Raw genomic sequence first — 12,348 nt, 5'->3', positions numbered from 1 at the left:
AAAAAAATCTCATAATCTAATCAAACTGTTGATCAGATATCTGTGGCACTCTCGTTTTTGTAAAATGTACTGAACAATTAACAGCAAAGTCATCCTCGCTGAGCTCTACAGGAGTGGGGTTAGTGCAGCATGTGATTTGGGGAATTACAAATGTTGGATCAAACACATACCAGAGATGACTTGAAAGTTTAAGGAAAAGCTGTGAAACATTAATCGGTGGTTAACAAGTGCTTCTCACAGCACAGCACCTCAGGGTGTGTAGCTCATCGTCCCCTAGTGTCAATGATACACAGCACAGAAAAATCTGCTGCAACCCAAGAAGAAAGACATTTGCTGATATCCGCAGGAATCAACAAAAATCTTACTCTCAGGTGTTTTATTACTTTACATCAAGCTAAACGTAAGACACAGGCAGTGCAATACTCCAATTAGGATGACAAACACATAGAAAACACTGATATGAAACAATACTTAAATCAACTCATCAAAACACTTCAGCGATAAATAAACCTTTACAGACAAAATCAATTTCAGCAGTTCACACTGTGCATGAGGTAATGTGAGTCAGCGTGTCTTTGCTTGGTCACATTAAAACGTTCCCAACTGGGAGCTTCAATAGTAGGATGAGAGGGGAAATTCACTGACACATAGTGATGCACACAGGGCCCTTCAAAGCTACAAGGCAGCCAGATTCTGCCACATCGACCCGCATTACCAGCAGCTTTACAGATTTAGGACATTCTCCTGTGGCAGAGATTTGATTCATCTGAGAATGCCTTTAAAGCTCTGTTAAATGCCACATTCTCCATTTCTCTCTTTGCATGGAAAGTATGTTACACCACATACTGGTAGACCTAACAGTCTGTTACTTTTTGTAGCTGTGAGCTGCTCACATGACAGACTTACACTTTGGTTTGATGAAATACATTCTTCCACACAAAGAGAGAGACAGAAAAAGGCACAGATCTTAAAAGGTAGCAACGGCAAATATTTGAAGGCTGAAATTGAATCAAACTATTAGTGCAAATGGCTCCTAATATGCCCACACTTGTATTTAACAGTCAACTGGAAACATGCAAATATGCATATGCAGAGCAATGGCATTGGCAAAATCCCTCTGAATTACAGTGGTGCATTCTTTTGAGATGATGTTATAAACTGTGGTACAAGAAAAACAACTTTGTATTAACAAATACCTAAAAAGCAAAAACTATTAAAGCTTAAAATGCATCCATGTCCAATGTGAAATAAATGACAACCTAATAATTAGACACATTTCAAACTTTTTGCATTGCAAATTGCCAGAAATTAATGATTTTTTTAGCCACTACGAGCAAAACATGCAGTTTTTTTTTATCACAACTGCAAATCAGCATATTTTGTTATATATAGTAAATAAGCAATAAATTTATCAGTGTGTTAGATCAGAGTGTTTCTCAGTAAGAAATACTCAGTAAATACTAATTCAGCAGGTGTGGTGCACAGCTGGTGAGTGTGAGAGCGCTGAGCTTAAGGAGGTTTCCTACTCTAAATCTAAAGTGTTGAGGTGAGCTGTAGGGTTTAGCTTAGCATCTTATGACGGTCAAACACAGTCTTGCGCTGTTCCTGAACCTGCTTCTTCCAGCGCTGCTGTGCTCCCTCCACCCGCTCCAGCACAGTGTTTCCTCTGGCCTGAGCACTGTCGGCCGGTGGACGCATCTCCTGAACACACACAAAGCAGGAGCATTTAAAATCAGGATATTTACGTTACGCTGATGTAAATAAATGTATCTGTGTGAACGGTTACCTCAGAGTCCTCCTCGTTGTGCAGTGGCTGAGTATACGGGTCATGTTTGCGGATAAGAGGATCAACCAGTAGCAAAAACAGCATGTAGAGCAGCAGGGCACCCACGACAGACAGATATATGATGATGGTTATCTGTGACATTTGGTGAATAAATCAAGGTTATTATGACTGAAAAGAAGCAACATGGCTTTAATTAATGATACTGTCATCAATTATTTTACAACTATGTTCTTATTTTAGCCTTAAAATTGCAGACTTTAAAGTTAAACATTACACATTCCTTTCTGGTTTGCTGTAAACACAAGACTATTGCAGACTTTATTTGAATCAAGAAGGCAAACTGATAAAGAGGTTTCCCTATGTTTTAATCAATCATGTTTTGGGATTAAAATTCCAGGGGTACCTTGATGGTGTTGCTGCTTCGTTCCTCATACTTGCACTCACACAGCAGGCAGTAAGCTTCCACATCATGGCCAGGCACTGGCATGGGCTCCACTACATGGAGGCAATTGCTGTAAAACAGATGTAAATGTTTGTGTTTCTACACAGCTGCATAGACATTACGTATGCCACATAAACATTGTTCTGTCAAATTAAAAGAAAAGAAAACCTTCATGTGTGTACTGTGACTAGGAGTGTAAACACCAGCTTTCTCACCAGTCTTTCTGGGAAACATTTCTGTTGTAGATGTGGCCAGTGATGTTCCTGTATGGTGGGCAGATGCACTTACAGCGGACATCCTCAAAGCTCTGTAAAAGTCAACAACACTGATTAAAAACGGCCCCAAACTTAGCCACGTGTTTACTTAAGATTATTGCTTGGCTGTGCGTGTGCATGTGTGTGTTCACACATACTTCAATGCTAAAATATCATAAAAAGCTGTGCGATAGACTACTAGGGATTACAGTACATACATTACAGATAAAATAAAACGAATATGATCTCATTTTAAAATGACTGCCCACACAGGAAAGAAACATAACGGGCCAGGTCAAAACGCAATACACCTGTTTTGTCTGTTTTACCTTAGCCTGTACAAAAACAACACCATCCAGCAGAAATACGGCCACAAGTGCGGCTACAACAAAGACCCAGGATCCTCCCCTGCCAGACGACATGTCCCCACTGGCAAAACGATCGGCACGACGGGTGCAGGATTACCAGCTAATCTCTGTCAAAACACAACAGGTCAACAGATGTAGCTGGTAGCTAGCAGGCAAAGAAATCAACGACACAAAATGTCACATCACTGCGGAAAGACTTTAAAGCTAAAACAACGCGACTATAAACCAAATATAGCAATACTGTTAGCTTACGTTGTTACAGTGAGGGAACTGTGTGTTTCTGCTATGCATTCAGGATTTAGCAGTTGTGTTTAGAAGAGAAATTGCTCAAATTAATGTGTTCTTCCTTCCTTGTTCCGGGTTGTCGTCACACGCGGCGAAAATGGAACGTGTAGCAACAGTGCCCCCTGCTGGACAAAAACAGCAGGACAGATCAGAAAAAGACCGCTAAACAAACTATAAGGATGATCAGGCGTACAGACGGAATAAAACCAACATGGCAAATCACAATTTATATAAAGTAATAAAATGATTAATACTCTTGAATCACCTACAAATGTATATACATGTATATATACTTTACATTTCACTGACAATTATTGTTATATAAACGTTACATTTTTTTATAGTGAAGGAATTTGTCACTCATCAGAATATTTCCCCTCCTCTGTCAGTTTCTTTCTGTTCTGATGTCAAGTCCCGTCTCCCTTTTGGAATTTGAAATGCAGGCCTCAGTGTCTTGACCCAATCAATACCCCTATTTCCCAGTAATCCTGCTTTCACATCTCTCTGTATAGTAAGATACTCGTACCTTTAATAAACCATAGAAATCAATGACTCACAAATTCTAGCTGAACCACTTGAGCTTGTGGTCACATAGATCAATGGAGACTATGGTTATTCCTCTAATGAGCTATGATATCAGTGTAAACAACACAATGCCATCCTCTGTATAACCTCAATCATACATGTGACCTTTGATTCAACTATTTAAAATGTGTACAGTGCTGTGAAAAGCTTGTTTTGTTTCCTATTTGGAGATATTGGATTAGAAAAGAAACAGAACAAATTCAGTGAAAGCTCATAAAATATTTTTTTGGCTGTACTGTATTTGCTCCATGAAAGTGTGTTTAACTATTTGAACGAGTCAACAGTAAAATAAATAAATGAACATGAGTGGGCTGTTCATGTGGGGCACAAACACGGACACTTGTAGGCCAGATTAGATTCACAATCACAAATTAAGATGTTAAGAAAAGTCAGTATTTTTACTGTTTTTATTTAGTTCTATATTTTTTATAGAAGCTGTTTTTCAAGGGGTTACCAAATGAATGAAAATTGCATTTGTTTGCAATGATAAACAGTGTTTTAAAACATACAAATAGTGTTAAAAAAACATATTACAATTGACCAATAATTATGAATAATCCACCACCCGTGTGGGTGACACTCCAATAAAGCAGAGCAGCTATTGTACATGAACACTGCTATAAAATGAAGAAGGAAATCTTGTATGAAGCTTACAGGTCGACTCTCCATACACTCCTATTTGGTCCCTTTTTTTCTATTTGTATTTATATCCTTATTGTGATTCCTTCTCATAATAACTGATATTCAGCTATACATTCCTACCCACTCATTCACCTGCTTTGAAGGGGTTTGAGTTGTTTGTTGTATTTACTGTTCTGTAGTACATATAAAATGTTTAAAAACGAATGGGCTGAATTTACCAATTAATTTCTGTTCTTTATGAGTTGGATTTGTTTTTGCATTTAATGATTAATACTATTTCTATTAAAAAGAGAAGAAATGCTATAGGATGAATTTACACAACGCTTAGTGATGTTACAATACCTCCCTTATGGAATAATATTTTTTACCATAATTAATTTGTGCATTCATGTGATAATCCCTCTCATGACCATTCATCAGGTGGTGATTTGTGCAAGTTCTCTACCTACAGTACATTTCATTCTTTCACTTCTGTCACTGTAAGCCACTTATTTCTCTGTCCTCTCTGATGCATGGCTGCCCTTTACACCCTTAGGCCAATTACAGCATAAATGACACTGACCAGAGCTCAGTGCCAGGTCTCATTATTGCTTCTCAAGAAAAAAGACAAAGGTGATCCAAGCTCAGGCATTAAAAATTATCCATTTTAGAAAAAATCAAGTCTTGTTATTTCATGTAAAATTGTTTATTAGCACCAAATTGCAAAAAGCAAATTAAATGAATACAGGCAGAAATAAAGTCTGTGTGTGGTGATCTGTGCACTCACCCACACTATAAACCAGCAAAGGAAAATGATCCATAATGGAAACACTGCAGAGAAATTCACCTCATCAAAAGGTGTCGAACTCTCTTATTTGTCAAGTTACCTGAAGGTATTGATTGCATCACATTATTCAAAGCATTCCTTTTCCAGGGAGCTAAAAACAGCAGGCAGTTTGCCCACTAGGAGATGCTATAAGGCCCAAGGCAAAGTAAAATAAATCCTGACCAGCACATATCGGTGGAAGTGGACGTAGGACATGTAATTTAAAAGAAGACTGAATATATTAGGCTGCTCAAAAGTTAGACGTAACCATGGCCTTGATGCAGTTTTAGCTATTACCTGTGATGTATCAATGGCATGTTTGTGGCATTGCAGATTACAAAGAGGCTGATCGGCTTCATATATTGCAGACTATGCTATTGCCAAATTTCTGAGAGCTTTAAAATAAATGACCTATGTAGGATGATACTGGTTTGTACCCTTAATCTCACATTTTCAATACAGCCCTCAACCTTTCAGCATGTTTCTTTTTGACCTTTATCACATCATCTGCAGTGACTTTTTGCTCTCCACTCATCCTCTGTATCATGCTATTGAAGAGAACACTGTTTGAATAACAAGACTATCTGTTGAAAGTGATCTCTCCTCCTCTCCTCTCCTCTCCTCTCCTCTCCTCTCCTCTCCTCTCCTCTCCTCTCCTCTCCTCTCCTCTCCTCTCCTCTCCGTTGAGCTGATGCATTGTGGGATGCAGGACTATTCTAATAGACACACATGGTAATTACAGTAGTGGGAGGTAGCAGACAGTGGTGGTCCAGGGACAGCACAAAACTATAAATCACAACTCCTGGTCCGCCCGCCTGAGCATAGCCGATCACGCTCAACCAAAAAGCAATTCTGCCAACATGTGTTTGCACATTTGTCTTCATCAGCCACTGGCTTGTTTTGGGCTCCTGCGACTGAATTTTCCTTTCCCATGGTAATCAAACAAGGACTACTTCTCAAGTGTATCAGTCAAAGTCCTGTATCAGGTTAAGAATTAAACTTGAGATGTTGCAAGTAAGTTTACTTTATGTAAACAAATAGAGGTCAAACCTGAAGAATAAAAATGCACCCTGTGTTAATGTTAATGTTTCCTTTTGGAGGTATAGTGTGAAATGTTTCCGTGAGGAGTGAGAGGCAATAACAAAGTTGTTAGAACAGTATAAGCATTGAGGGTGACTGTGAGTACAGTGTGTGTCCTGTTCAGGTTTATTCATACAGACAGCTGCCTGTCAGCCACCTGAGCCCGTGCAAGAGAGAGGGTGTCTGCTGAGGAGCTGGTGTCAGCAAGGTGAGAGCAGAGCCCAGCTATGCTGAGCTGAGTTGAAATGGATGCAGAGGAGAGAGTGTCTCCTGCCTCTGAGGGACACAGATTTTCAGCAAGGAAACAGAGACTGCTGGAGCAGGAGACTCAGCCAGACAGAACATGAAAGCCAAGAGCAGCCATGACACATGATGGACATAAACGCAGGAAGAAAAGATGCACACACACACACACACACACACCTAACCTACCTCACACTATATTCTTCTCCTTCAACTACCACTGAACAAGAACCCCTGAAGAAGAGGGGGGTTAAAGGGAAAATGATGCTCGAATTGGCACGGCCCTCAGTTGAACTCTGGCCCCTCTGTAATATGCAGTCTTTCATGTAGCCTGAGATGTTAAGAGAAACACAGCGCAACTTCAAAGAGAGCTTCACAGGCCAATCATAGAAATGGACGGAAAAAAACAGCAAGCTGCCAGAAATCCACATGCATCTTTCAAGGGAGAGCAGAGGTCAAGCAAGAAGACAGCTGAAAACAGTAGCAAGAAATGAAAGGTGACATAGAATGAAAGGTAGATAAATAGCTGCAGGGGAGGAAGGAAGTTTGTTGTTGGTATAAAAGGATGTAGAATGTAGGCTTTGTTCTCAGAAAAGCTGCCAGCTGGTTTAACAAGGCTTGGCAGGCCAGTCAATAGACTGTCAGCCATTAATGTCCACATTTAAATGACACCAGCTCCCAGTCGTGAATCCTTAAGAATAAAGGAAGCCTGGCTGTTCAAGTCAACGAGACAAAAAAAAACACATATAACAAACATGTCTCAGAAAAACATGAGAGTATAAGACGGAGCAATAAGCAGTCAAAAGTCACACAGAGTCAGGGGTGTGCCTGACAAAGCAGTGACAGATCTGGAAAATCTTGTCAGCTCTAATTCTTCTGAAAGCAGAGGGATCCCACTTTTAGTTCTCCCTGCCTTCATTGCCCGGTGGTGAAGACTGGAGTTTCTAAGTGATATGGGTGGTGGTGTTGAGTCACAGTCTAGTCAATGCCACCACCTTACTCCGTCTCCAGTGATTCCCTTGTTGTGGCAGTCTGTGATCCACCTGCCCCAGCTGCAGGCCACATCTGCAGGCGTGATGGATCTCGTCCACAGGGGCCTCCTTCAACAAATGCCACTGTGACTCAGCATCCTCTGTTTCAGCGTTTACTGCAATCTGACCTGGCAGCTCAGTGGTGTGCCACGATGGACTGCCCCTGGCATTTCACAAACACCAACCTAGACAAAGCTCTTCTTGAGAGAAGTGTTTGAACGTGTAACATGACTGAATTTCTTTGCAATTTCCAACTAATCAGATTCAAACAGGGGATCTTCAGTCATCTTATTGCTTCAGAAATCAGTTGAACCCCATATTCTGCCTCTGATCTCAGCACTCATACAGAGCAAGGTAGCAAGGAAGCAGGGAACAGAGAGAAAAGAGAGAGAGAGAAGGCAGGAAGAACATATGGTGGAGTAATTCAGGTGCTAAACAGTTGTCTGTTAATCACAGCTTTGGTGGCTCATAGCCTCTTCATTTAAAAGCACTACACTGTTATAACTGCTTACGAATGATGAATTATTTACAGGGCTTCTGTTCTTATTGCTCCACAAGCATCGCTATCACTAGTTGTCACTGAATTTGCACAAAAGAAGCAGCTTGTGTATAAATCCTGTTGACAGCGTGGCTGGTGGATAATCAGAAGAAACAGAGAAATGAGGTCATTTTCAGTTTTAGTTATATTTAGACCAAATATAACCAAAGAACTAAAAACCACCTTTTAGTGATCCACACATTCTTTAGCACATAGCATGTGCTGAAGCCACAGTAGTTTTTTTCTGAAGTTGAAGTAAAACCTACTTCGCAGCCTGTGTTCTGCAGGGCTCTACGGACACACCTGCAGTAACAGGCTGTCCACCATATTAGTGCAGTGAGGCCACATACACTCCGAAATGGCCCACCGGCTTCTTATTTTAAGACTTGTTATTTCTTTTCCTTTCTACCTGATAGAGATGGTTTTATTTGCATCAATTTACTTTACTCCAAATTTGCAGCTCTGTGTATTTCAGAGCTGCGTCACACTGTTTAATAACCTGTCACATCTTGCTGTGTCTTTGGTCTTTATTGACTTTATCAATAGGCTCTTTGTTAAAGGATGAGTAGAGAGGCTGTTTAACAGACCTGAGGAAAACAAAAAAAAACAGGGATTGTGAATTGTGAGAAGACAAGGGAAATGGAGCAAGAGAGAGGTGGAGGTTTAGAGAGAGAGAGAGAGAAACCAAAGAAAAAGGAGAAGACAGAGAACCAGGAGGAGGTGGGGTTATAGAGGGAGACGCTCCACTGCCTGGCTGACAAACAGAGGGTCCCTCCAGAGCCAGGCAGATGAGAAGGAGAGGAGGAGAAAGGGAGAGGGGTGAGGGAAAAGGAGGAGAGTTTGATGTGGGCAGTCAAGCCCACCACCCTCCAACATGCCTCCCACTCTTCCTCCACCCCCACGCAGAAAATCTATGCCTGCTCTCTTAGTATTCTTCCCGTCTCTTGTGAAGGCTCTGCGGAGGGGAGAGCAGACAAGTGGACTGCTAGTGAGGCCCTGGCCAGCCGTGTGTGATGCTATCTGGGAGATTTTTTTTTTTTTTTGCTTTCCCTCCCTTTTAGAATGGGGGTGTGTGCTCTGGGCTGACAGGATGGACATAGAGCCCAGCCACTTGAAAACCTCCACCAGGGACTTAACCTGGACACATCCTCCCTATACACCTGCTTTTCCTCTCCCTTCCCTCCTGTAGACCAGTGGATGTACTGTGCAGACTGTACCTGTGTGTACAGCTCACCAGGGAGGGCGCTGTGATGGGACTACCAGCACAATTAAAATGTCTTCATGATTGTGGCTGTAGTACTATTACATGTATGACAGCCATATGTTGGGCTGGCCCTGTTAACTTAAGCCTTATGCAAATATCAGTAATATGTCTGTCAAAATCAAACCTGCCATTTTCTAATGGAAAACAATGGCTGCCTGCAAAGAAAATGGCCATATTGTAAACCAACAAGGGTAGATTTATTGTGTAAGTAACAGACTTAAAGTGCAAAAATACATGCAGTCTACATTTGTTAAAGGATGCAAGATTTATTTTGCTGCAATAGAAATATATAGGTGGCGGAAATTAAAAGTAAAACCTCTTCTCCGTGAATGTTCAGCAATTGGGCACACAATTCCCGAACAATTCAGTGGCAAAAGAAAGTGTGAATGTGAAGCAGTAAATTTGCACATGCACCACTGACCTCACTGTGCCCTGTCTTGTCTGTTTATTTTATTTTTAAGTGCATTTTCCCACAGTTAACCGTTGTTCTCTGACAAATATTACAATGTTATTGATCACCTGTGTGGCTATAATCTCCATTACCCCTGCTGTGCCATGACTGCGAAACCACAAACACACAAAGCTTTGTTGTCCTTAATATCCTCTTCCAAAGTCACCAGTTTCTCTGTCACCTTGAGCCCGGTTCGTCATGCTTGTGTGATTGCTCAAAAGGTCACAGCTTGTAGCTTCTGTCATTAGCTGTCACTCTCCCTCCTGTTCCCTGCATCTCTCCTCCTTCAAGTCGCTCTCTGTCATGCATTTCCTTCTTTAGCTCTGGAACACAGATCAAAGTGCCATCCTTAGTTGGGCTTTGAAGGTTAAGAGAAGTGAGAAGTGATCCCGATACAGAATGCTTTGTGCATGTGTGTTTTAGGGCTGAGTTAAGCAGATAAATGTGCCTTGAGCACAGTATTTTTAAGTTGATGCTTCTTCTATGAAGGTAAGTGAAGAAAATGTGCAAATGAAGGTATAATATTTGGAACTGTAGTTGTAGAAAATAGATTCATCTCATATTTCATCAGGGGCATTAACAACAGTAACATGATAATATATATAATGCTCTTTTCATGTAATGAACTCGATTCAGATGAAGCACCCTTGAACGCCGCTGAAAGCTTGTTGCTGCAGATCCTTTTGACAATATGCGACAGTGCACTGAAGCGCTGTGCATTCCACCACACACAGTGACCACATGTGGTTAAATGAAACATGTTTGAGTGAGAGGAAAGAAGAGAATTAGTAAAGAGACAGCAAACACAGGTGTGGCGTCTTATCTGTTGGGGAGGTGAGGGGTAATCACCGCAAACTTTAATCAGTTCAGATCAATTATTCATGGTCAGGGGCCTAGCGAGCTGATTTCTAAAATGCCCCTTCTCTCTCTCTCTCACTGACAGCCCTGTATGAATTATTCAAACTGCATTTACACAAAGAACTCCATCTCTGATACCTGATCAGTCAGTTAGAAACATTATGCAACAGGGAATGTCAATTAGAATTGGGGAAATGGGTCTCTTGATATGTGCACAATAAAAAGGAAAACAAAGCCACTCAAGGAGAAGCAAGACGATAACATGAAAAGTCTCGAAGAAGCCCAAACTTAATATTCTTGGGGAAATATTATGTACTGAGACGAGTTCTCGGCTTTAATGGGCTTAGACAAAGTCAAGGTTGTCCCTATGCATGTGTCTGCTCATCATCCATCAGTTTATCCATTCACTAACTGAACTCCACCCACAGTGCACACTGCAACAGACCAGGGATTTAACCATCTTCATTTTAGAGCTTTAATCATTTCCTGTGAATCTGCCTCCTCCTACTCAGTCAAATAGACTTCTTTCAGCCCTGATGATTGTTCACACTGAAGTGTTCATTCACTGGCATGTGCAGGTCATTTGCAGTTAAAAATGTGGTGAAAGTCCACAGTTCTGTGACTCAAAGCATCCAGTCGCTCCCAGCTCTCCTGTGATTGGTCAACACTCAACTTTTTGTAGGGCTCTAGAAAGAGCAATAGCCTTCTTTCATTGTTCTGTCACAACACATTGTCATTCTGGTCCCAACTATGGCTGCACATCAGTCTTTGATCCTTATATTTTTACAATGATAAAGACGCATGTCAGAATTTTGACACGCCCCCTATGACATAATTAGGAAATACATACTGCCCAAAGATAATCACGTGTGTTTTCATCAGTAAGCATATATTTGTTCCACCTCAGTTTTGTTGGCGTAACCGTGGCACCGTCCAGGGTGGAAGTATGCACCGTCTGGCATCACCTGGGTCCAGTTGGAACACTTAGCTGTGACCTGATAAGAAGTTCCAGCACTGGGAAACATGCCTGAGGATCATCCTGCCTCATTTCTGCTTGAGTATCCTTATTTTTGCAGTCCTCTTCCAGAAAGGGACAGGACAGCATGTGAGTCATTTGACACTAAAGCATGACCAAAACCAAAGTATGGTACAATTAACAATAAAGTTGTAGAATCTGTTATATGATTTACTAAGCTTAAACATTACTGCCTAGCATACAGAATAATTTCCTGTTAGAAGATAATACTGGACCAGTTTTTGTGGGCTTGTCTACAAATTATAACGACTACACATTTTTTTTTAGAAATCATTAGGATTAATCTTTTTGGGTACAATAAATTCTATCCAGTAGTTGATGAGACATCCTTCTGGCCCTAACAGACCAGACAGATGGCCATCTGTAGACTTAGGCCTGCTGCTAGCATGGCTAAAAAAGCATGACCACACCTAAAGCGAACACCACAAGACTTTTGAGGACAAGCCCTAAAAAGTCAGTCTGAAAACTTAGTGGCGCAAGGACAGAGGAGGCACTGGGATAAGTGTTCAACAGAGAAGAGGTGGTCAGGCAGAAAGATAGACAGCAGAGAAATGTGAAAGTGTAATTCTTGCTTGGCACGATTCATCAAACCACACCTGACAGCCACCAACCATAAGTCACCAAATAATCTCTCTCAATAATTCAGTGGGATCTCTCGTGTCCTCCCTTCCCCTCTGCCT

General features: G+C 41.1%; 1 protein-coding gene across 1 annotated transcript; it reads right to left on the bottom strand.

Moving 5' to 3' along the window:
• Nucleotides 1-303: 303 nt before the first annotated feature.
• tmem9 (transmembrane protein 9) lies at nucleotides 304-3,237 on the bottom strand. Its single transcript, XM_028410088.1, has 6 exons — nucleotides 3,103-3,237; nucleotides 2,812-2,957; nucleotides 2,444-2,535; nucleotides 2,190-2,298; nucleotides 1,787-1,918; nucleotides 304-1,701 (listed from the first exon to the last, which is right to left on the bottom strand). The coding sequence occupies exons 2-6, from the start codon at nucleotides 2,902-2,904 to the stop codon at nucleotides 1,561-1,563; spliced, it is 567 nt and encodes a 188-aa protein (XP_028265889.1). The 5' UTR covers nucleotides 2,905-2,957; nucleotides 3,103-3,237; the 3' UTR covers nucleotides 304-1,560.
• Between the last annotated feature and the right edge of the window lie 9,111 nt (nucleotides 3,238-12,348).

The sequence above is a fragment of the Parambassis ranga genome, chromosome 7, assembly GCF_900634625.1.
Source record: "Parambassis ranga chromosome 7, fParRan2.1, whole genome shotgun sequence".
In the NCBI taxonomy this organism is placed as follows: Eukaryota; Metazoa; Chordata; class Actinopteri; family Ambassidae; genus Parambassis; species Parambassis ranga.
This window is presented reverse-complemented; position numbering and strand designations above follow the sequence as displayed.